The following is a 25,438-nucleotide window of genomic DNA, read 5'->3' as shown; positions in this document are numbered from 1 at the left end:
ACAGCTTTCAGGATGGTTAGCCAGGCATAGATACTTTCCATTTAATGCACCATTATTGAAGCACACTGCAGGGCCCAGCAGCTCACACCAGCTTCTGAGGGTAAAGCAAATTACAGAGAATTATTGATGCACTGCCAAATGTTTGATGCTTAATGACAAAACCATCATTCTGTCTGCTCTTATAGCCAATATAAAAATGTCTTTCTGGAAAGTGTTCGGCTTCAGCGTGATTAAATACAAAATCTAAATATTAACAGTATATTAAGCCTCTGTGTGTGTAATGTTTTATAGCAGTTTATAATACAGTGAAAGATAATTAAAACTGAAATGTGTAAGTTAAGTCATCAGGCTGTTTTTAAGCTGGTGTGGGATGAAGCAAGTACTCCTTCATTTTCCAAGACATCCTTTTACAACTTAGAAATATCTAAGTTCTATTACATTGCTCCCTTTTGAAAGAGTCTTTGGGTGTGGTGTGTTCAATTTAGTCATTCACTTACCTTTCAAATTATGCACCTTCATTCTAAGTGTAATACCGAGTAAAAATGACCTTCCATATAAAATGATAGAAGAGCTTTCTGCATAGACACTATTGGGAAGGTTTTGTTTTGGTGGTGTCAGGTTTTTTTGTTTGTGGGACTTTTTGGTATGTTTTGGATTTTTTTTTTTTTTTTTTTGTTTGGTTGGGTGGTTTGGTTTTGTTGTTTGTGTGGTTTGGGGTTTTGGTTTGGTTTTTTTGCTTGTGGGTTTTCTTGTAGATTTTTACCCTGTGTTAAGCAGCAATGATGTAAACTCACTTGGTATGATGGATGCCATGAATTTCCTTTGTTTCTGATCTCCATGAGTGAATATTGCGATACAGAAGAACTCAGGTTTCTGAAGGAGAGTTTATTTTGAACAGTTTCTATGAATTCAATGTTAGGAGTTGTGTTACAGCATTATTATAAATTAAAAGTATATATTGGAGTTTTAACCCTACTGCACCCTTATTTCCTTTGGTTTCTGAGTTAAAACTCTAAAAAGTAGTAGCTGTTTTGAATCATCTTTGTGCTTCTGAGCAGGAAATAACTTCTCACCAGTGTGGTGTTGAGAGGTGTCTTGCTAGACAGACTGTTTAGGGAACTACTTTCTTTCAAAATATCCATGAACTCTTATTCACTGCTGAGAGCTGCTGATCTTTCTGCACCTGGCCACTCCTGTAGTGTGTGCTGATGTTCTTCTTTAGAGCATTACTTAGATTGTATTGCTACTGTGCCTTTGGTATAGCAAAAAACTAAGTAAGTAACAAATCTGGAGGTTCGTGATTTAAATATCAATGAAACTGTAAACAACTACGAGTATTTAATTGCATTTCTTCCACTTTACCTGGGAAAAAATACTGGTCTGAAAAAATTATCTTTGGATAAAATAAAATGTGGAAGAAGTGATTTGGAGACATTGTTGATGTCTCTCCTCAGGAGAGCCTTTTTGTTAGTCTGTCAGAAAAGGTTATGGGGATGCTGCCTACTGACAAGACCCTGCTAAGAGCAGGCATGACTCTTGTGAATGCTCCTTTGCAGCAGAAGGTGGTCTAGATTTGCTGTTATCCAGCTTCTTAGTAGCTGAGCTTGATGTAGAATATTGATTGCTTTTCTTCAAATCAGGAACAAGTTACCAATATCACAATCTTTGGGGTGGGATGCCTAGTTTAGATGGTCTTCCAGAGTTCATTTCTAATCTGCTTCCTATAAATATTCCTCGGTCTTACGATTGTGTGCAAGTGTCACGAGAGTAGTTTAACTGGGGAGAATTAATGCTGTGTTATGAAATACTTGACAATAAGGTGAATGTAGTGCAGTATGTAGGAAAGTAGTGGGCAAAAAGACCTTTATGTGTGAACTTGAGAGAAAAAAGCTTGCAGAATAATAAGTTAAAAGATACTTATCAAATACATTTTTTTTTTTTTTATCTGTAGTGTGCCCTGCTGGGTAGCCCAAGAGATTTCCAAAATATGTGATTGATCTCAAGTGAACAAGCAGAATACTCATTTGGTAATCCTGGCTTCAAATATGTGACTGAAGGCATTTGGTACTATTGAGATGGAGGATGAGGAAGAGTTAAAATAACGATCGGTATTATTCAGATTCTGTTGGACACCTTTTTTTTGTCATCCAAGACTTAAAATCTAAATATTTAATGGTATGAATTATGACCCTGGAAGTTAATGGTGGGATGATACCCTGACCATTTTAGATATTGCTGGCCCTTCAGTGGGAAGGACCTTCTACTACTACAATACAGTGTGTCTTGGTACAGGTTTTCAACGTCTTCTTCATAGTACATTTAATTCAGTGACAATGGACTTGAGATTCTTGGTGACATAATTTAATGTACTAGCTGAAATACTTGGACAGTGTGTTGTGGTGCTATCCTAGAACAATGAAGTCTGACACATTCTGGGAATCAAGTCACAGACTGTGTGCTTGCTTAAAGCTGTAGTTGGGGTAATGTGTGTACACACCGTGTGAAAAGCCTGACACCACCCCAAAAGATGGGGTTTGGCATTCCTTTGAGTAGAGGAACACACAATGCTCAGACAATAGAGAAATGGCTGGCAATGCGAGAGAGAAAAATTCGGATTAGAAATGGTAGTTGACAAAGCACGTTATCCTGGAGGACCTTGCAAAGAAGACGATGTGGGAGACCCTCGTAGAGAACATGGTGTAAATGTCAGGCTTCATATAAAAGTTTCTCTGAAAACAACAACAAAAGCTTCTGTCTCATCCCTGTTGTAAGAAGCAGCTTTGCTTTCTCGTTGGTAATTTGGGAGAAGTACCAATACAGTGCATCTGTGAAGAGGCATTCCTGTTGGAGCCTGTAGAAAGAACAGCAGAAAGTAGTCTAGACAGTTTAGAAATGGTTGTATGCCAACAGGCACACATAAAAAACAGGGAGGAGAGAAATATCTGAATTCAACAGTCTATAGTCTCCTTGAAATTTCTGATTTGTAGAACACAAGGAGATCAAGTATGTCAGTAGCTTCCTATCATAACTGTCGTGAAACTGTTCTGATATCATAAGCACTAGGCTTGTGATTTAATGATTAATTGGGCAAAATACAAAGTTCATTCCTTTATAGGTACCTTAGTACCCGAAGAAAATGTAAAGTCATAGCTGGGAGACCTTTTTTTTTTTTTTTTTTTTTTTTTTTTTTTTTTGCCCCTTTAGGTAGGTTACCCTTCTTTGTTTGAAATGCCTCTTTTTATCAGAAAATGGGTAGTGAGAATGTCTGGAAATATTTTAAAATTTAATTTAGGTTTTACTATAACTAATGTGATCTGTGAATGAGTTCAAACAATATTCCATGTATTTGCATTGCATATTTCCAATTTTAAAAGGAATATAATTTTGTAGTTGCTCTGCTTATGCTAACTCTACTGGTATCAAATGCCAGGGCTTAATGAAGCATTTAAGGTTTACTCTATTTGACTTTTGAATGAATTCAAACAATTTTTCATGTACTTGCATTTTATATTTTACAAAAAGATGCTTTTCAAATACTTACTTGTGTAGGACTGTCATCTCTCTCTGTGTTAGTTCAAATACCAGTATTCATGGAATCTCAATGTAATTTGTAAAGAGCATGCAAATTCTGACTTAGGAAATAATGTTTGAATCCAGTCTTCACAGTGGGCATTTTCTTACCATTAATTTTTTTACACAAATTCAGCGTTTGATGAAGATCCTCATCCCTAGGGACTGCAGTCTCCATCTTGGAGAATCTTCAAGACCCTCTGAATGCCCATTGTGCAACCTATGCATCCTATTGTAACTGTGGAAATAACCAGAAGGAAAAGTCCCAAGTTATGAGACAAAGTGTGGGTTTGGTGTTCTCTTGCTATGGTAAAAGTCTTTTGATCTCAAAGTGTTTCTGTGAAGCCTTGATATATAGTGTTTCTTGTCTCTTATCAGACCCTAGTCAAGTTTTGATAGATGATGTACTGTCAGACCAAAGGTCCCTTCTATCACCCAGAGAGAGGGACAGCAGATGCTTGGTTTGCTTGATGCTGTTTGTATTCCACTGAGCAAATACCAAGTGATTCCTCCCCTGCCATACTTGTCACCTTCTTGCCAGTAGCTCTGAGGTACTGTAACTAAAATATGATTGAATTTAAAGGAAGAAAACAGAATTGATCTCATACTTGTTAATGTTGAATACATTGGTATCTTCCCTTGGGAAATTTGTATTAATGTGAAATAAAAGTACACTGCATTGAGGATATAAAATGTCTTACCCTTAACTGGAACTGTAATTAGTGCATTAAGAAACTCTTCAGGATAATTAGGAAGCAGGTTAAGTCCTTTCTTAGTCAAAATTGATAGAATTTTGTGATATTTTACAGTGATGCAGGGTTTGTTAGGAACTGGGCTTAGCTGGTGAAGATTTGAAGCTTACTGGTTTGAGAGATGTTAACATTTTTGTGAAGTAGATTTAGTTCTTATTCCTTTGCTGTGTGTGTTTTGTTTTCACTTCTCAGACTCATAAATTGTGCAGCTGGTACAAAGTCTGTTTGCAGTAACTAAAGCTGCAAGAGATAAGTATTTTAACAGCAATTAAAACTACTGATGGTTTCACTGAGAGTTATCCAGGCAGCAGGGAATTAAAATCTTTTGGGTATCTCTTGGATGACCGAAAGAGGTGGAGAGCTTTATGTGCTGGAGGACAGTAAGAGGCACAGTACCACTGGGACATGGCTTATTCTTAGTTGCACAGGGGTTTAAATTTGGTTTGCAGGTGAGAGGTGTATGTTAGCTGTCCAATTACCAGCAGTTTGCTCAGGACAGCTGCCTCTAAATAAATAGTTTACCCAGGATTTCTGTCTCTGTGCTTCTCAAAAAAATCCTAAGTGTAAGATAAAAAGCAAATCTGCTTCATGGTAAATCTGTAATTGGGAAGAAAGGAAATTCTTGTGAGAAAGGATTAGTTATTATGTCATTCAGTGCTGTGCCAGATATGCTGATGGTTCCTTATTTGGTTGCCTTCCTGCTGGGGGCCAGTCCAGGTCACCTGAAGTATACTCTTTGACTTCTAAGGAGTCAGTGAAAAGTAACAGGACATGCATTCAGCTCACAATTTCAATGCCTTCCTCTCTCTATTGACTGAATAAAACTTTCCTGTCTCCAAAGAATAAATTGACCTGTTGAAGTTCGCTGCCTTATCTTGAGAGAGACAAGGAAGTGGGGTGGATGCGGTTGACTGGAATGAATCACCTCAAAAGATTAAACAGTTCTGGGAAGTGGGCAAAATTCTTGTATTTTGGGATTTAGTTGGATTTAGATACAAACATTATTGAAGGTTAGGGGAACTGCATCTCACTCTGCAGTAGAGGGCACTTGGTTTTCATAGGAGCTGTGAGTTTTGAGGGGGTTTTGTTTGGTTTCTTTCTAGATACATTTCCAGGAGAGGAGTCATCATGAGGGCATAATTAAAGCAAAAGCTTCACCTTATGTGCTTTGGCTCTATTGTTTGGATTTAGTCTCTTTTGGTTTTTTTCTGAAGAATCCAAGATGTAACTGTTTACCTTGTTTCTCCAGTCATTCCTCACAAAAGCTCCTTCAGGCTTTTTGCTCAACCTCAACCACAACTGAAGGAAGACCATTCAAATCTGTTAAGTACTTAAAAATTTGATTAAAGCAATTACTGGATATCGGAGATGCACAAAGCCAGTTTCTGCACTGTGGCAAAGGCTGCTGTGAAAACTCGAGGCTTGATGGACCCTGCTTCGTGTGCCGCTTGGTGATTGTGTATAAGTTTCCCCATCATGATGTAACTGGGAACTAGCTGCAACAACTCTTGCAACTTCCTGTGTCCCAGTGATTAAGCAAAACGGAAGAGGCACAAAGGGACACTTGAAATATTTAGGCATAGTGAAGAACTGGATTATTGGTAGCAGTTGAAGATAAGGAGCTCAGGACGTGTATTCATGGGAAACTGGGCTTTATTGCTACTGCTTAGCTTTCTTCGTCTCTAATTTTACTGTAATGCCTCTTTCCACTTTTTATCGTTCTTTTACATTTGTAAGTCTCATGAACTTGGTGTTAATAACTGACCTATTACATAAAGGTGAAAGTAGCTAGTGGTTTTATACTAGATGAACACAAATACATGAGGTGTTTAAGGCCAGGCTGCATGAGGCTCTGGCCAGCCTGATCTAGTGTGAGGTGTCCCTGCCTCTGGCAGGGGGGTTGGAACTAGATGATCCTTGTGGTCCCTTCCAACCCTGACTGATTCTATGATACTTTGCTGTTTGAAGCTCTGCATGGTCTAAGCCTAGAAGAAAGCTGGGCAGCATGTGTAGAGATGGATGAAGAACTGCCTTGAAGAGAATGCTGACAGTGGTTGATCAGACAGGTGTTTGTCTTAATTTAGAAAATGGAAATTTTGTGTTCATTCAAAACCTGAACAGCTCAGAACTGTAGCAGCAATCTTCTAGCCTTCATAGGCTTCAAGAAATATTTTATACAGACTTCATATTCTCTAAAATGTAAGGCATGACAGTTATATTTCCAGCACTGTAATTGAGATAAAAATCATAGTGAGTTTAAAGAAATATTAATTAAAAATTTCTTACGTGGATTAAGTGGGATTTGGCAAGCATTTAAGGTTCTCATGATCTTGTTAGGCTCTTAAATTGGCCTTCCTAGTAGTTCATAGGAAATACCCTAACTAAATGAGCATAGCTGACCAAGCTGAGTCTTTACTTACCCACATTAATGAAGATGTGAGAAATACTGTAGCTGCTATCTGTTCTCTCTTTTTTGCGGTGTTTAAGGTTTGTTTTTTTAGTTTGTTCTTGTTTAAAGATGTGTAACTCCTGGTTCAGAGATTCCACTGATGTGTAAATACATACGTGTAAGACACAGTCTTCAGTGTATTTCTGTATTTGCAGCATTTTGGTTTTATTAATCTCTTTTTAGCGGATATAGCTCAGAGATACAGGATAAGCAAATACCCAACTCTGAAACTCTTCCGGAATGGGATGATGATGAAGAGAGAATACAGGGGCCAGAGATCTGTGACAGCAATAGCAGATTACATCAGGCAGCAGAAGAGTAACCCTATTCGGGAGGTCCAGGATTTGGAAGAAATTAGTTCTCTTGATGTAAGTCTTTCACATTTATTCCTTCTAAATATTTATTTGTTTGTTTGTTTGTTGAATGTTGAACTGGTGAAACAATGTGTTTGAAGTACATATTTACTTCTTGGTTTTTTTTCCATTCAGAAACGTTGAGTGCTGTTTCTAAAACTGAGTGGGAAACTGCAGTGTTTCCAGTATTACAAATTATTCAAATATAGTCACTGTCAACTGTGTTCATTTTGTTACAGTAACTCCACTACCAAATTACTTATTTTATGTTTAATTTTAAAAGAATCATGTGTTGTATTTTGTCAAATATTCCTTGTTAGCAAAATAGTCCTAAGGATGTTTCTGAGCATTGAAAAAGTAGAAAAGAAAGAACTTGTGTACAGTTTGTGGCTGTTGAAAGAATAGCACCTCTGTTTTTAGTATCTTTAGGGAGTAGTGATTAGTTTCTGATAAATTGAGGTAAGTTATAATTTAACCTTTGTTTTTACAGCGCAGCAGAAGAAATATTGTTGGATACTTTGAGCAAAAGGACTCTGACAATTACAGAACCTTTGAAAGAGTAGCAAATATATTGCATGATGATTGTGTGTTCCTGTCTGCCTTTGGGTAAGTTTTAAAATTTGGGTTTTTTGCATGACTTCATTATTGAAATTATGTTAATGTGTTGTATTTAATTTCATTGAATGGACTTCTTTAGTATTTCCATTGCGGCATAACTGAAGAGACTAGACATTAACAGACAAATACACTGAGAGAAAGATAGAAAAATAAACTTCTCCTAGCCTTAATGTTTGCTGTAAAATAAGATTTTCATTTTTTGCATCCTTCTGGTTTTCTTTCTTTGTCAGTATAGTTTAATTGCAACTGGGGAGATTTTAGGGGTGATGCTAGGCAGTTGCGTCCTGCAATCCTGTGTCTTTGAAACGAGAAAGGAAAATGAAGGGAAGAGTTTGAAATATTTTTATGGGGGGAAAAAAGTCATCTTTGCAGACTGAACAACTCTTTTTTTTTTTTAATGTATTTCTTTAAAATACGACCTTTTTTTTTTTTTGTTAGGAGTTTCCTTCTTTTTGTGTGAGTTTGGGTGTTTTGGTTTGGGTTTTTTGTCTTCCTTTTTTTCTTGCAAGGAATAATTCAGTAGTTGCCTGCTCATTTTTTCTTAATGTCAGGGGAGAGGACCTTGTTCCAAAATGCTTCATTTCTGTATTTGGGTCTGTTTCATGTGAGTTCTGTGTCATGTGAGTTTAGAAACACATTTGCACTGATAAGCTACGTAGGTTGTTCTAGACTTACACTACAGAAATTCAAATTTCTCCTTGTAATACAGATTTACAGCAATATTTTAAAATATTAAAAGATCTTAATAACACAACAGTGATTCCTTTTTCATAATAAAATGCAATTATAGATTCTTTTACAGTGTTAAATTGGGTAGTGCTGGCACATTAGAAGTAAATAATGTGAACGCAGTGGTTTACAATCTACCTACAGCTGCAAGATCAGGAATTTGCATGGCTTACACTAGTAGCTTTTATACTGCATGCAGTTGCTCTTGGAGAGACTGAGAGGATATATCAAGGTAGAAAATCTTTTCTCTGTTTGAACAAGGTTTGTTGTCAGTCACTGATGCTTCTTCCAATATATTTTCAAAATAAAGTCTGGTGATGGGGAAGAGTCTTTGCAATGTGGCTCTCCTTCCGTTGCCACTTAGATACCCAATTAGGTATTCTGTGACTGTAAGTAAGCAGCCTTGGCTATAAGAAATAATCAAATCTTGTAAATTTCAGATCTGTAGGTGTATCCGTCTTATTCCCAAAGAATAGCCATTATCTCACATGCTTTCTGATGCTTCCATCCCTGTTTTTTCTCATATCAACCAGTCTGAATTTTAAATTATTTTTTGACCCCTCATGACTTTTCATTCTTTTCAAGAATGCAGTTTTAAAAAAATCCTTAGTAAGATAAACAGTACTTTCCAGATTCTCTCTCCTGTTGTTTGAGTCTGTTCATCTTTAGTGTCCTATTTGCCAGCTTCATGTAATGACAGATCATCTCCCACCACTCAGTGTTATCCTTTGCTTGTTGGAGATTCTTGAAGTAGTTACTATTGGGTTTTGGTTTTATTTCTTCAGATATAAGCAATACGCAGTCTAATTGGAACAGATTACAATTTAATTATTTCTGACTCATAGATACAGATTGCAGGGCAGGCTTTTCATTATTCTCCTCTCCACACTCCTATTCCCTGTCTAGTTTGGAGCTGTTAGTGTTTTAAAACTGCAACAATCTTGGAAACAGGGTTGTGTTTTTTTTTTTTGGTCTCTAACTAGCTGTGGCTCTCAAGCTTCTCAGGGAGATACTGGCTATATAACTGTTTCCTGTTCAGATTACATTTAGCAAAATGTTTAATGGGGTGTTGGCTCTGATCAGTTGAACTCTTCTGACCGAGCATCCTAACAGCTTCTGGGAAGGATTTTTGGTTTTGCTATGGAGAGTTCAGCAGTTACACAGTTTGGGAGGTATGTGGTAATGTGATCTGTCATGTTAAAACTTCTAGAAAGCTAAAATAAGCTTAAAACAATTTGATAGGAAAACTGGGCAAAACTCTTTTCTACTATTGAAAAATTATTCTGGCTTTAGGTAGTTGTAATAGCTTATTTTTTTTGAACTATTAATGATACTTTATGGCATTAATGGCAGATCATCTTGATGCTTAAAACTATTCTTAAATCAGCTGATCCTTACAGAAAGCAAAATCAGTGATAGAAGACTTGTAAGCAGAAGGAGATAGGAAAGATATTTATGAAGAGGTATTAGAGGTAGGTTTTAGAAGTAGAATTAGAGAGGGGTAAATCTGAAATGTTTGTAGGCATGGATGAGAATGGTTTTGTGCCACTGAGCATAGGAAGCCAAACGCAGAAAACCAAAACAAGCAGCCAAGAAATACTTTTTTCTTAAAAGGCTATGATGAACTGTAGGTAACTCATGGGAGAGTGGCAAATTTAGAAACTGTTTTATGTTAGCAAGCAAATATGTGGGGTGTGTGTGGTTCCAAGAGGTTCACCTTCTATGTTACTGCTTTGAGAAAAGACAAAATGCAAATTGAAGTGTTTCCATTTTTGGTAGTTGCTTTTAAAAGGTACATCTTCAGGCATTTGGGATTTTCAGATCGTGTCCCCACTTTGAGTTATCTGAAACATCAGTCGAAAACTGCAGCTACTGCAGTAGTAAGGTACCAAAGAGGACCTTTTGGGTTCCACCCCAGGCTTACCCTAGAGCATGTATTTCGTTGTAGATGATTATCATCTTACCAAGCAGTGATTGGGCAGCTGGCTTCTATGTCTTCACTTCCTTCTTACTCAGTGAAGGATTGTCTGAGATGTGAGTCGTCTACCTCTGTGATGACAGTCACAAAGAAGCTTCATTTCACATTATGGGAGCAGTCCTAGTGTCTAGAACACAAAGATGCTTTTTAAAATACATGTTTCTGAAATGGGAGCATACTGTGGAAGGTGTGTTTTCTATGTGTTAAGAAAAAAAAATTAATAAAGAGTAGGTACTTTGAGTTAGGCTTTATGATGGCTTGGTTTTTTCTTTGCCTTCTAAATTTTTCAGATCCCTGGAAGATTTTACCTTGTCTTGCAGTGATATATATATAGAGAGAGAGAGAGAGAGAGAGAGAGAGAGAGAGTGAGAGAGTTTTACTTCTCCCCCCCTCTCCTTTACATCTCTTAATCATAGAATGGCTTGAGTTGGATGAGTCCTTAAGAATCATCTAGTTCCAACACCCCTGCCCTGGGCAGGGACCCTTCCCACTAGATTAAATTGCTTGAAGCCTCATCCAGCCCGATCTTAAACGCTTTCAAGAATGAGTCCACAACTTCTCTGGGAAACCTGTTCTCACCACCCTCATAGTAAAGAACTTTTTCCTAATGTCCAATATAAATCTACCCTGCTTCAGTTTAAAACCAGTGCCCCTTTTCCTGTCACCACAAGCCTTTATAAATAGTCCCTCTCCAGCCTTCCTGTAGGCCCTCCTCAGATACTGAAAGGCTGCTATAAGGTCTACCGAGAGCCTTCTCTTCCACAGACCCAACTCCCTGAGCCTTTCCTTGTAGGAGAGGTGCTCCAGCCCTCTGATTGTCTTGTCGCCCTCTCCAACAGATCCGTGGCCACCTTGTGTTGGGGGCTTCAGAGCTGGACACAGTACTCCAGGTGGGGTCTGACAAGAGCAGAGCATAGGAGCAGAATCACTTCCCTTGGCCACACATCTTTTGAGGCAGTCCAGGATACAGTTGGCTTTTTGGGCTGCTGGTCCCTCTGGATGACATCCCCTCCCTCCAACGTGTTGGCTGCACCACACAGTTTGGTGTCATCAGCAAACTTGCTGAGGGTGCACTTGATCCCACTGTGGATTACTTACGGATTGCTCATAGATCCAGCTATCTCTTTTCCCACCTCCTTGATGCTGCACAGCCTTTTCACTGCCTCCTGCAGCTCAGACGCCTCCTGCAGGAGGTCCTCCATCTGGGCATACCTCATGAAAGAAGATTCACCATCTATCCCTGCCCCAAGGGAAATGCGCTTCCCACAACCTGTGCTCCACATAGCAGCCTCTCCCCTCAGCATCTCTGTGGAGGTGTGGGTGGAGGCATTGATCACCACCAGACAGGATGGTGCAGACGCCTCCCCAGCCAGAGGTGCAGCCTTTATTCTCTGAAGACTGCCCACTATTCTGCCTCAGGCGCTAGGTAGGATGTGCACTCTGGCCTTGTGCAGACAGGCACCTTCACCTGGTGCTCACAGGTGACACTCTGGGTGATGCCCACTCACCACTTGTTCGCTCCCAAGGGGCTTCTTTTATGAGGTGAGGGTGGTCTTGACGGTGACTGTTGGCACATCGACATCTTCTTTAGCTCTGCTGGCATGATGCTGGATCTGCTCCCAGTGCCTCAGCAGCCTGCCAACAAGTCACTGGCTGCCACCACAGGCGAGCCACTTTCCCAGCTTTAAAAAGCCCCCAGAGGAGCTCCATGTTAGCCCTTTGCACTGCTGATGCCATAAAATTTGGCTATCTAAGGAAACCCTCTAAGACTCCAGTTTTAAGTTTTAGAAGGCAAGCAATCTTTATTACAAGTTTTGGTGCAAGCAGACTTGTGTCCCAGATCTTCACCAATGCTTATACTGAGTTCACAGAAAAGAGATACCAGAACTGGAGAAGCTGCAACGCTTAGCTAATGTTTCCCAGAGGCCAACATGCTTTCTTTTTAGCTTTTGCTAAAAGGAAAAGAAACAGGTGGTTTGTTTGTTACGTGCAGCTAGTCAGTTCTGTCTGCCAGCATGAGTTACAATGGAACATCGAGGCTTGGGAGGGGAGAGGAGGCCTCTTTCGATGTCTGGAAGTGATGAAAGGGTTTTTTTGTTGGGTTTTGGTTGTTTGGTTTTTTTTTTTTTTGTTGTTGTTGTTTTTTTTGTTATTGTTGTTGAGATCTTACTTTCTTTTTTTCTGTTTCCTGTGTTGGATTCCCTTTGGTTGAATAAAATGTTACAATTTTGGGCGTACAGACTAGGAACTTTCAGGGGATTCAGGAACAAAACATTCCAGTAAGGTGATAGAGTAAGCTGAATACCAGGCAGTAACCACATGCATTCTCCAGATACACGCATATACATACCATATCATCAGTGGTCAGAAGCTGCATGCTGTGTCTTGTGCTCTAGATCTGTTTTGAGGGTAAAATGGACAGCATGTGCTTATTTGCTGTCCTTTTTCTCATTGCCTGTGCTTGTAGATCACCTCAAAGCCCTTCTTTATCAGAGTAGATAAGGTGTAGATTTCTAGTGTAAACAATGGAATAGGAAGAGTGAATGCAAACAAGAATCTACCTTTCTTTCCTGTTCTTCCTTGAGAATAGGTATTTATATTTATTAATTTATATGATTATATTAATTCATTATAATTTTTCTCTGGTGGTCTCTTATGCAAAATTGTACTAGCATTCAGCACTTCTACCTCAGTTCTGATAGACCAATCTTAGGGACCCATCTTACTGACTCCTTTAATGCCCTCTTATCTAGCCAAGACAAGTTTCAGCAGGCATCATTTTACAGTTTGCTGTGAAGATCAAGGATTTTAATTCTCAAGTTTTGAAGGGGGAAAAAAAGAAGTAGTAAAGAAGGATAACAAATTAAAATACATTTTTTGGTATCTCAGTTATTTTATTTGTCTGTACCAAGGCATGCTTACTGGTTGGTTTGTTGTAGGGCTATTTCAAAAGCAGAGAGATTTAGCGGAGACAATGTAATCTACAAGCCACCAGGGGTAAGTGTAACTATGCATTTTATTCTGCTTGTTGTCATTAAATGTGAATATGAACTAATGGAGACTCTACTCAGATCATTCAGTATGTTAGTGCATCCTGCATCTTAATTTTATTTCATTGCTAACTATTGCGAGAAAGAGGGTCATAGGAACCCATGTTTCTGTGTCAGTGAAAGAGATTCTGGTCTCATTTGTTGCCAATTAAGTGCACAAAATCTATGTCTGTCACCTTAAATGTCACTGTCCTGAAAGTTTTGCGTTTTTTTTTTGTTAGAAACACAGTCAGCTCATGTGTATAGATACTTTGTGTTCTGTAGAAGTCTTTAAAGTCCCTCAAGTTCAGCAGCTGGTGCACTGCATGTGTTTCAAAGCAAGTGACAATTACTAATTATTTTTCTGGCTGCTACTTGCCTGTCTTAATCCCACAAGGGCTAAGAACCATTCTCTACATTGAAAAAAAAACCTAGGAATCATTAAAATTACTTATGCTAACAAACTCGCATAAACACAGTTTTACTAGAGGAAAAATCAGTACAGAGGGAAATCTGCAAGAATAGCTTTTTATAACCATAATATCTGAAAATCTGCTGCTCTTGCAAATTTATTGTATGAAAAGAGTTGCTTATAAAAGAGAAATAAAAGAAGACCTAAGAGGGGAGGGAGTTTCAAAGTTTTTTTCTGCAAAACCAGAATTTGTTAGATTACCTAATTTATTTGGCATTTTTTAATTAAAGCATTCTTAATCGTGGCCACCATTTGCAAAGTCATGCTTCACTTCATGTAACCAAAACTGTAATTGCATTAAAAGATGACAGCACTGCATTCTGAGTTAGAACTACTGGCAAATAAAGGAAAAATATTTATTCATCGCTCTTCGGCAAAGCAAATGTAAAATACCAGTTTTGAGTCCTGTAGGACACTGGGAGGGATTTTTTTTGAGTGTCTTTTTAACTGCCAGCATGAAGACCCTTGATACCTGCTCTTAGTTTATGTCTAAATGGGGGGGGGTTAGGTATGAAGATAGTATTTCTCAGTCTGACAGGAGTCTAAATAGCTTCTGTTTGAAGCATCCCTAGTTTGGAACTTTAAAAAAGGATCTGGCTGTGTAAATGATCATATATAATAGTTCTTTTCCTGTTGTACTTTTGTGACATAGTTAATAGAAATGTTGCATGCACAAGGATTGAACGTTGATTATACAACTGGGTTTCAGTACTTACAAGGATATTGTTACTTTTATGTTGATAATCTTCTTTGCACATGGCAACATAATTTTCATTGCTTCTTAACTAGTGTATTTTTCTTTTCAACAGGAAAATGCTCCAGATATGGTGTATTTGGGCTCGCTAACCAATTTTGATTTGATTTATGCATGGACACAAGACAAATGTGTGCCACTAGTCCGAGAAATTACATTTGAAAATGGGGAGGTAAGAACTTCTTCTACCATTCTGCTTTTAGTGTTTCTTTCTCAAAACCAAAATGGCTCTTTCAAAGTCTCTAATCCATGCTGTAGAACTTTCTGCATTCTTTGCTTTGGGCAGAAAATAAGTTATGTGATGTCTTTTCATTCTTTTGGAGCTTTTTTGGTGAGACTGGAAATTCACTGTAGGCAGATTTGTAGTAGTTTCATACACTACCTAAGTGAGAGATTATAATTGTGCATATGGATCAGATAAGAAGTGTCTGCTGGTTTGTGGGGTGTGGATGCTTGGATGCGAAGAATGTGCATGTGTTAGAGTGAGTGTAAGTACATATGGGTGTGTAACACCTTTGGTAAGTTGTATTACATATCTGAAGTAATGATGTGTTGTTTATGCTGATGTTATGACTAAATGTTGATCTAAGATCCAGACATAAATGTTATTTAAGTGCTGTTTGCACCTATTATGACCTCAAAAAAAATGCTTCAGTCAGAGTAGAAAATACCTGTGGTAGCATGTCCATGACAGTCTGAAAGAGTAGAATAGCTGTGAACTCTCTCTTAACTATATATAATCATCAGTAGAAAAGTGTGACTGTTTTAACCACTTCTAGAGCATTATCTAATAAATAAACACATTAAATGATACATGACCACCTACAGAACTGCCAGCCCTCTGGGAATTGTGATGTGATTATTACTATTTTAATTTATTTGTGTGTGTGAGTCTGTGTTTAACCACTGGTTCCTTCTTAATCTATTTAGCTTCATATGTTTTTTCCCTTTGGGTTTCTTCTTGTAGCTGCAATTCCCAAGATGAAATTTAGGGGTCTGCTTTTAAACATCTCTTTTCCTCTTGCTCTCCTTATTTTCTTGCAATGCTTTTCTGTTTTCTTTAGTAACTCACTCCTCTTTCATCTGTTTCCAACTCCATATTATAATTCTTTTTTTACGACTTATTTTACATTAAGTTTATTATTTTTAACTTATTTTACAATTATTCCACTTATTTTTAACTTATTTTACAATTAGCAGCAGGAAAAAATCTTTGGAAAATCAGCAGGCTTACAGTATCTCAAAAGGAGTATTTGTACATAGCCACAAAACTGGCAGGGTTTGTAACAAATTGCAGTACATAGTCCACAATGGATTAGAAACCAACAAATCGGTCATAGGATTTGTTCTCAGTTGACACAACTTTTTTAGCCTGAATCTGCAGTACATGTAGCAGTTCTGTTCTCGGCATGCACAACACATTGGGTTGCATGACAGAGGGACAGGGCAGAATGCACGAAATTATTTGAGTACAGTCTTCCAGTCAACCCCACCAACGTCTATTGGGAAGTTGTTAGTCAAAATTTAATTCTTTGTTTACAATTCAATATTTCAAACTTCCCAGGTATTAAAACATTTGGAAGTGTGTGGTAGATTTCTGGGGTGCTTTTCCCATGGTGAAATAGGATTCTGAGCCTTTTAAGCCAAGGCTCATCATGGTCAGCTTGTACCACCTTGTCATGGTTTTTCTGGCTGTACTCTCAATCCTCAGTTCCTGTTTACTTAGGCAGATATTTACAATTCCAATGTGACATTTTGCCTAGCAACATTTGTTTAAAATTTTCAGTGCTGCCAGTACCCAAACAAATTCAAACATGCCAAAATTGAGATAGTTCTGCCTGCTGAGATCGTACAGTATTTAAATGGGCTCTAAATGCATACTGCACAATATTACAGGGTGAAAATATGAAGTGCTGTGACTGTTAAGCTGTGTTTATGGTACTAGAACACTGCATAAATAGACAAAAAAAATTCTACTACAGGTTTTATAGTCAATTTTAGAAATAGAAATTAGCTTCTTTAAAGTGCTGGTAGGTTGTTCTCTCACTTTCTTTCTTAATGTTTTCATTATCAGATAAAGTGCCATGGTCAGGCTAGTCAGGAAGATATCCTGACAGAGATCATCACTGTGGTTTTAGACAACACAGTCACTGAACTCTGAAGCAAGGTCTTCTGCTTGAGAAGGCTGTCCATTTGAGAGAGAGTCCCTGTACCTCACACGAAAAGGCTCTTGGGATCAGTCATATCATTCAGAATAAATCACCATTTAACCTGTAATCAGTCTGTTTAGTTTTACATTGTATGAATACAACAAACCATATGGTCAAATGATGGTGCTGAACTGTAAAAGGCAAAAAGTTTCTGTAAGGCATGCAGAAGTAATCTGGGAAGCTTAGATCTACTGGCAAAACTGCTATGTTCAGTGCCAAATGAGACTGTAGCTTTTGAGGGAGCAGTCCAAATAAACGAAACAGCTATTCCACTTGCCTCATTGTGATCAGTAAGACATGCTACGAAAGCTGGAATAGAAAAGCAAACAAAAGAAGGTACTTCATAGAAACCAGTTAGGGCCAAAATTAGCAAGACTTTCAAACCAGCTGTTCCAACTACCTGCTTGAAGATGAATTGATCTTGAGAATACCTCTCACTGAGGTGGTCCTTTTAGCTGTTGGCAAGGAAGAACAGAGCTTAGAGCTTGAATACCAATCTCTGTTTGGGAGTTCTCCCTCTGGAAGTATACCTGCTAAAGTGAGTGAGGAAATAATCACAGTGGTATATAACACTTTTTCCCATCCTATAACAGGAGAGGGAGATGCCCTTGATCACTTTCAGTTATGTATTAGCCTGTGGATACAATAATGGTGTTATACAAATGATCAGTCAGAGGACACTGGCAAACAAGTAGAACTTGACTGTGTCTGATCTACTGATCTAGCTATGCCACTAGCTTCTTTTCAGTTCTTTTTTTTTATATTTTATTAAGGTGGAGTTATTTAAATATATTCATTGTGTTACAGTAAAACCCTGCCAAATGACTACATGAACCAAGCTATGATTAGGTCTAGAAAACACTCTCAACTTTTTGTAGTATTTAATACTGTGCTGTGCAGTCTTTATTGCTGTTTCTATGAAGATGTTGAATTTTCTCAGTATTAGAATATATGGGCAAATATTCCTGTACAAGTGTATACCTTCCCAAAACACTGATAATGAAATACCTTCATCCTTTGCCTTCTGTATGTCATAGAGTAAGGAAACATGGGTAACTGTATCACTTAGGTATCTTAGATGAATGGTCAACAGTTAACATCTTTAGTCCTGTTCTTTCGGGTGGTTTTAAAGTAGAAATCTCACTGAATTTGAAAATTGCTGGAAACACTTAAATAAGTGCCCTTAAGAAATGGAAAAATTAGATTTGTCATTTGTTTTCTGTGCAGGAACTGACAGAAGAAGGCCTTCCTTTTCTCATACTTTTCCACATGAAAGATGACTTGGAGAGTTTAGAGAAATTCCAGCAGGAGGTTGCACGACAGTTAATAAGTGAAAAAGGTTTGTAGCAACTCCTACTGCTTCTTGGGTTTACTGGTATCATTTTTTTCAGGCAAACTCAGAGTGGAAGGAGAAGCCAAACAGAATCTTAGCTTTAAAGCTCTTGAGACCCAAGTGATTTATGCACTTTTGACACCGAGAACCAATTCCTCTGGAAAAGCTTAAAGTAGATACAAATTTATTAGTAATTAACTACTCCAGAAATCCTTCTTTTCTAAATGCCTTAATGCAGCTTAAGAGGGCATTGCAGAAAACTTCAGTTTATATCATGGCCAAAAAACACTTGAAGAAAATCCCTTGTTTTGGTGATGCTAGTTATTTAAATCTATTTTCAAGTTTTGTGTGTTCTCTCTATCTGGTATCTCTACCTTTTGTTACAGTTATGACAGTGGTTAGGGTTTCAAGATAAAATAATCCTAATGTGGATTTTTTTGTTTGCTCACAATTTTAAGGCACAATAAACTTCCTCCATGCTGACTGTGATAAATTCAGGCACCCACTCCTCCACATTCAGAAGACTCCAGCAGACTGCCCTGTTATTGCCATTGACAGCTTTAGGCACATGTATGTCTTCCCAGACTTCAGTGACTTGTCGTAAGTATTTTTCTTTGTGCATTTTAAATTGAGAGGACCAAGAGAAAAGACGTGCTCATATTTTAATCAGTACTATGGTAGGGTGGGGAATAAATCTGGGACAGGTAAAGCTGCCTATGTATGATTCAGTGTCAGAGCCTTAAAGCAATGTGAACTGGCCTGAAACCATTGTTTAAATGGAGTTGCATTCCTTTATGCAAGAAGAGAAGCTCAAATTTTAAGGTGCTGCTCTTTTATTTCAAAGTTTTATTATTTTTCCATAGTATTTAGGCATTTGGTGCCTGGCATGGTATTTTCAGTGGTGATCCAGATACATTGATCTACTTTTAAAGGTTTAAAATCCTATTTGGAATGTTTAAGTGCTGTGTTATGTGATGATTATTGTAAAATGAACCCTGTAAGAATTCAAAACATGCTGGTTTGGGTTTTTGCTGCCATGTAATTCCAGCCTTCCTGCATTAATCTAAACCTGGAAAGCTGGCAGAGAAATCCTTGTTCTGTTGGTTTGAAATTTTCCACATGCAGCTTGGAAAATGCTGTTCACTGGCATGTTATCTGGATAAAATACGTGAGAGAGAAGTATCAGGGTGCATAGGTGAAATATCCACTTTGCATCAGCCCATCTCTGCATGTTGTACTGCCCTGGAAGCAGATGTTCTGTCTTCCATGGCTTAGTTGAAGAGTGAAGATGCATTAAGTGTTATCTTCAGGGGCTTTCAGCACAAGAGAAGTGCTCTGTCTTTGTCTTCAGGTTGTGCAGTAAACTTTAGTTTCTGTCTCAAAGGAAGTCTCTCATGCACAGCTTGCTAGGTCTTGGTTAGATGCCTAAGATTTGAGGCTTGAATTTTTGCCCCTTTATACTTTTAAAAATGCAGGGTATTTAATTTTTGTCAAAGCCAAGGATTGAAAGCTCAGACATAGCTTCCAGTGTGAACATAACCTCATTGCAGGAGGCAATGCTGATATTTGGAAAGGAGGGTTCAAATTTAGTTTCTCCCCACAATTCTCCCAGGCTTATTATTATGATGTAGTCTCCATTTGATGTATCTCAAATAGTGCTTTTCAAACATCTAAAGCTGTGTATGATGATGAGACAGAGAGTGACTATTTTTCTCGCTGTATTCTGTTTCTTTGGAAGATGATATTCACCACACATGTCAGTGCTTTTAAAAGAAAACAAAAGGGATATTTGCATTGCACTGTTTTTATTGTCACTTTCTAAAATGAATTAATCTCTCTTTAGGAGAGATAGTTTAGGCTTTCAGATTGTGTGTTACACGTTCTGTTTCTGAGTAATAACAGCTACTTGCTTGTTTGTATACCAGTTGTTACATACAAATGAAGATGAGAGAAAGATGTCAGGATTGTAGACAATTCCTAAATGATAAATAATTATTCAACCTTATTCTAGGAGATTTAGCTGATATTTAGAAATACCTAACAAAGAGAAACAAGGAGAGGTTGAAGCTCATGAGGTGGCACTCTTGTGTGTGTATGGCTTGGGTTTTTGTTTCAGTTATGTTCTTGTTTTGCGGCTTGGTTTTGTTTTGTTTTTTAATATTAGGTAAAATTTTAATTCTGAAACTTTCATATGCCTGCAAGGTTTTCTGCCACCTTAAAACATTTTCTGTGCTCTTTTACAAATCGGCCCCAACTGCCTCTTTTAATCTCAGGGCTGCCACCAACCAACAGGATGTGATGCTTTCAGAACTGTCCCACTGAAAGATTTCCTCTTTCTTTGGGGAGCTGCCTTTTTGGAGAACGGCAACTTCATACACAAATTAGAGCCCTGCGCAGTATTTATTCCTCATACTTTGGCCACCTGGCCCTATTCAACCTGCTGTTCCAAATCAGAAGGGATAGCTTGGGGTGTTCAACAGATCAGTTGTAGCTTCTGGGCAAGAACTAGCTAGGCTACAAGAGGCTGTAGGTACTAAATGCCCTCACTGCTTCAGGAGAGGAGAGGAGGTTGGAGGGGAATGGCTTCAGCAGTGTGCCTGACCTAGGACAGGACAGGAGATCAAGGTAAAGCAGGGAGTAGTGATTCTACTGTCCTTACAATCAGGCTGGAATGAGCCCCTTTTCGCTATCACTACTAATTCTTGATGTTATCTAGGAAGGGAAGAGATCCCTCAAAGTACCACTGCAATACTGATTAGTTACAGACATTGCTGTAGTGATACTCTCTGATAAATATACTACATTTTATCTGCAGAGTTTTCTGGTGATCTGAAATACTTGTGATAGCCTGTCTGACTGCTTTGTGCCTCTTCTCAAATGCAATAATTGCTCTGATGAAAGACTCTCTACAGAACCTGTCTCCATTGCCACATAACGTCTTGACTGTGTGCCTAGTGCTCGCAGCATCGTTTCATATCTCATCTTTAACACTTAGGAGATCAAGTCTTTGTTTTAAGCTTTTTAGTGTCTTTGACATTTCACAAATAAAATTGGATGCTGTAGTTTAGCACATTTACTGTGGGTGACAGTAGATGATCTCAGATTAGATTTACATTGATATCCTCTTAGTGCTTATCTCCAGTGTATATGCAGTTGCTCAGATGCTAGAGAGCCTTTCAAAGATGTTTTGTCAATACGGCTACCCAACTGTCATTTGTATCCGTAAGCTGTGCATTTGGAGCCTGCTGTTGCCTCTTACATTATGGTTAGTGGGGAGCTGCAGTGAGTATACAATGAAGTTATTGGCTAGCACAACTCTGTGGGAGTTATTGAAAAGATGAAATACTTGCTGTGTTCTCAAGAGACAGTGAAAAGAAAAAGAAGCTGGTAGGATACCTTAACAAACCATTTGGCTTCCTGTCCTCTATTAATCACCTAAAAGCTGACATAGTGTGCTAGATAAACAAAAGTTGGCTTTTCTAAACAATGCACTTTTAATTCTTCTGGGTTTGGACTTAACTTGTGATAAATCATGGATATTTCTGTTGGATCTGTTCCAGAGTTCCAGGTAAGCTGAAGCAATTTGTACTAGACTTGCATTCTGGAAAACTGCATAGAGAGTTTCATCATGGCCCTGATCCAACTGATGTAGCACCTGGACAGGTAAGGCTACAACAAACGTGTAATTTTGCCATTTAAAAAAAACATTTTCCTACTCCTTGTCAGAACTGTGCTTCTGAATATGTGTGTACCTGTAACTTCAGTCCCCTGAAAGAGAAATCTGTTTGTAGAAGAATAATATTGCTGCTTATGCTTGACTCTGCCTTTAACTTTCTTTGAGTAAAGGCAGGGGAAGCGTTAGGAGGAAGTATGGTATCTGTTTGCCTTGAATAAAGGAGTATAAAGACATATTTTTCTCCACTGAAATGGGTATTTCTCCACTTGACCTAGGTGACTGTTCTGAGCTCATCGAGCTGCTCTTATGTTCTGATGTGATTTCATTTCAGAAACTGATGAGGCATCATAGATGCATTATCTCCCACAAGGCACTCTGAGAGGGTGCTTCTAAGGGGAAACATGAACTGACTGAAGGATTTCTATATTTACTTATGGTCACCAATACAAGCAGGAGGTAGATTATTAGAGAATGAACAAAAAGCTGATAAGTGGTAATAGGGCTTATTGCTTTTATTAATGTAGTGAACATGTGGCATTAATCGTGGTCACAGGCTGCACCTGTCAGTTTGGATTCCACATTGTTCTGCTCACGTGTTGTCATGCTGTATAATTACGTGCCTGGAAGTTACTCTCAGGATCTCCTCAGGAGCACAATTACGAGATCCTTCTCCAGACAAAACCTCTCCAGACAACATAGAATCCTAGAATGGTTTGGATTGGAAAGGACCACCAAAGGTCATCTAGTCCCAACCCCCGCTGTAGTGAGCAGGGATATCCTCCACTACATGAAGTTGCCCAGATCCTTGTCAAGCCTGACCTTGAATATCTCCAAGGATGGGGCCTCAACCACCTCCATGGGCAACCTGTTCCAGTGTTCCACCACCCTCATGGTGAAGAACTTGTTCCTAACATCCAATCTAAATCTCTAATTTCAAACCGTTGCCCTTTGTCCTATCACTGCAGGCCTTTGTAAACAGTCACCCTCCAGCTTCTTGTAGGCCCCCTTCAGGTACTGGAAGGCCATTATTAGGTGTCCCCAGAGCCTTCTCTTCTCCAGGCTGAACAACCCCAGCTCCCTCAGATTGTCCTCATAGGAGAGTTGCTCCAACCCCCTCATCATTTTCATGGCTCCACTCCAAACTTGATCCAACGGGTCCATGCACTTCCTGTCTTGAGTGCTCCAGACCTGGATGCAGTACTGCAGGTGAGGTCTCACCAGAGCAGAGCAAAGGGGCAGAATGACCTCTTTCAATCTGCTGGCCATGCTATTGTGATGCAGCCCAGGATGTGATTGGCCTTCTGGGCTGCAAGCACATGCAGTCTGCTCATGCTCAGCTTCTTATCCACCAGAACTCCCAAGTCTTTTTCCACAGGGCTGCTTTTATCACCTCATCCCCTAGACTGTACTGATAAAGAAGATTGTCCTTACCCAGGTGCAGGATGCTGCACTTGCTCTTTTTGAACCTCATGAGGTTCACCTGGACCCACTCTCCAGCTTGTCCAGATCCTTCTGCGTGACGTTCTGTTACTCTAGCATATCAGCAGCACCATTCAGCTTGGTGTCATCTGCGTACTTGCTGATGGTGCACTCGATCCCACTGTCTGTATCACTGATAAAAACATTAAACAGCACTGGTCCCAGAATGAACCCTTGAAGGGCACCACTTGTCACTGATCTCCATCCGGGTTTCTAGCCATTGAGCACTACCCTCTGGATGCCACCATCCAGCCAATTTCATATCCACTGAACAGTCCACCCATCAAATCCATGTGTCTCCAACTTGGTAAGTAGGATTTTGTGGAGGACAGTGTCAAAGGCCTTGCAGAAGTCAAGACAGATCACATCCAGAGGTTATCTTTTGCCCACTGATTTAGTTACTCTGTTACTTTAATACAAGAGGCAGAAAAGAAAATACATTACCAGCCACAAGTCCATCTACTCAGATGAGTCTTGTGTGTCTTGATCAGCCCTGTGTATGGTGTCATGCTGAAAAGTGCAAATGTAGCAGCCTGTCAGGCAACCTTTTCATTACCTCAGATACTCTAGAAAAATAACTAATTTTAAACAATTCTCTGAAGTTGTATGTTGTGTTGTTGAGAGATCAAAGAGCCACACTGGTCCCTGCGGAGACTTGATGCCTTTTTGTTGAGGTGCCTAAAGCTATTCCAGAACCCTTAAGTGAGGGACATGCTGGCTGAACTGTAATTCCCTGGGTTTCTCAGGAATTCATTGAGCAGCCAGAATTTGAGGTCACCAAGGAGGAGATGTAGTAAATACAGATGGAGACTGAAGATGGAGACTGAGGCATAGGTCAGGCAATTGGTCAACTTGGAACTCGACAGGCATGTGTATGGAAGAGACTCTGAGGCAACTGCCATGTATAGGAGGCCTTGACAGGTGCACAGGAAGCCTGGGCTGTTTCCTTCCTCCTCTCTGTACAGCACCCTGCCATCTGGTGGAAGATGCCTGTGCACGTGCCATGGAAACGCTGGCCCGACTGAGCTGGAGGCTGTTCCTAGGCCATGTGTCTCTTGAGCTGTGTCTCTGGCTTGTGGGGGATATTTTTTTTCATTTCCGTAGAAAATAAACTAAAAAACATTTTGGTAGCAACATGGCTTTTCTCTGGTGTATCTGAAAACCAAACACACAAACTAGAATGCCTCCAAAGCAAGTGGTAGACTCAAATATACAGTGAGGTGCATTTGAAATACATTCAAGTCAAGTGTAATGGCCTCTACCTTTGAGATGTTCCAGCAAAAGCAATATCCATAACTGATGGTCTTTAATTAACGTGTGTGTGTGTGTGTGTATTCCACCTACCTGGGACTCAGAATGTGCCTTGCAAAAAAACCCCAACCAACCAGTGCCAGTTTGTGAGCATGCTGGCCTTTTGTGTATTCCCATAATTAATGTTAGAAGCTCATTTAGTAGATGTGATTATTAAATGAGTCTTAACAACCAATTTTACTGTTTGTTCTGTTTTTCAGCCAATTCAGGATTTAGCAAGCAGCCCACCAGAGAGCTCATTCCAGAAACTGGCACCCAGTGAACATAGGTACACCTTATTGAGGGAAAAAGATGAACTTTAAAAACTTGAAATAATCTTGCAAGCCTTTCAGACAGCAGCATTGACTTCTGTGTGGTGGAAATAGTAAACCTATATTTTCATAATTCTATGTGTATTTTTATTTTGAATAAACTGAAAAAATGTTTTGGTTTTTTTTTTCTTTTTTCCCCAGGCTTGTAAATACATTTGTTTGGTGGGTCATTCTGTACAGCATCTTTCAAACAGTATGTTCCTAATGCTCTAGTGAAATATCAGAGACCCATCCAGACTCCTGATCTAACTCTGTTCTGTAAAACTTTTATAATCCAAATGAAGGTATCCTTGCCAGAGACATGCTGTTAACTTGCACTATCCCATTAAATAGGACTTTGGGGTTGTTTTCTGTGTAACCTTGGTAGTATGTGCTTTTTTCTCCTTCTTCATGTGAACAGCTATCCTGGTAATC

The 25,438-nt window shown here is 39.0% G+C and overlaps 1 protein-coding gene across 1 annotated transcript in view; it reads left to right on the top strand.

Moving 5' to 3' along the window:
* ERP44 (endoplasmic reticulum protein 44) overlaps window positions 1-25,072 on the top strand; it is a 31,252-nt gene extending 6,180 nt beyond the window's left edge. Inside the window, exons 3-10 of the mRNA XM_054381673.1 lie at window positions 6,955-7,139; window positions 7,615-7,730; window positions 13,389-13,446; window positions 14,760-14,876; window positions 18,142-18,253; window positions 18,706-18,847; window positions 21,808-21,910; window positions 24,914-25,072. Of these exons, the coding sequence (XP_054237648.1) occupies window positions 6,955-7,139; window positions 7,615-7,730; window positions 13,389-13,446; window positions 14,760-14,876; window positions 18,142-18,253; window positions 18,706-18,847; window positions 21,808-21,910; window positions 24,914-25,015 (935 nt within the window). The 3' untranslated portion in view covers window positions 25,016-25,072. The remainder of the gene's footprint in view (window positions 1-6,954; window positions 7,140-7,614; window positions 7,731-13,388; window positions 13,447-14,759; window positions 14,877-18,141; window positions 18,254-18,705; window positions 18,848-21,807; window positions 21,911-24,913) is intronic.
* Window positions 25,073-25,438: the final 366 nt, after the last annotated feature.

Source organism: Indicator indicator, chromosome 6, assembly GCF_027791375.1.
Source record: "Indicator indicator isolate 239-I01 chromosome 6, UM_Iind_1.1, whole genome shotgun sequence".
Classification (NCBI taxonomy): Eukaryota; Metazoa; Chordata; class Aves; order Piciformes; family Indicatoridae; genus Indicator; species Indicator indicator.
Note: the sequence above shows the minus strand (reverse complement) of the source record. Positions and strands in the feature narration are given on the sequence as shown.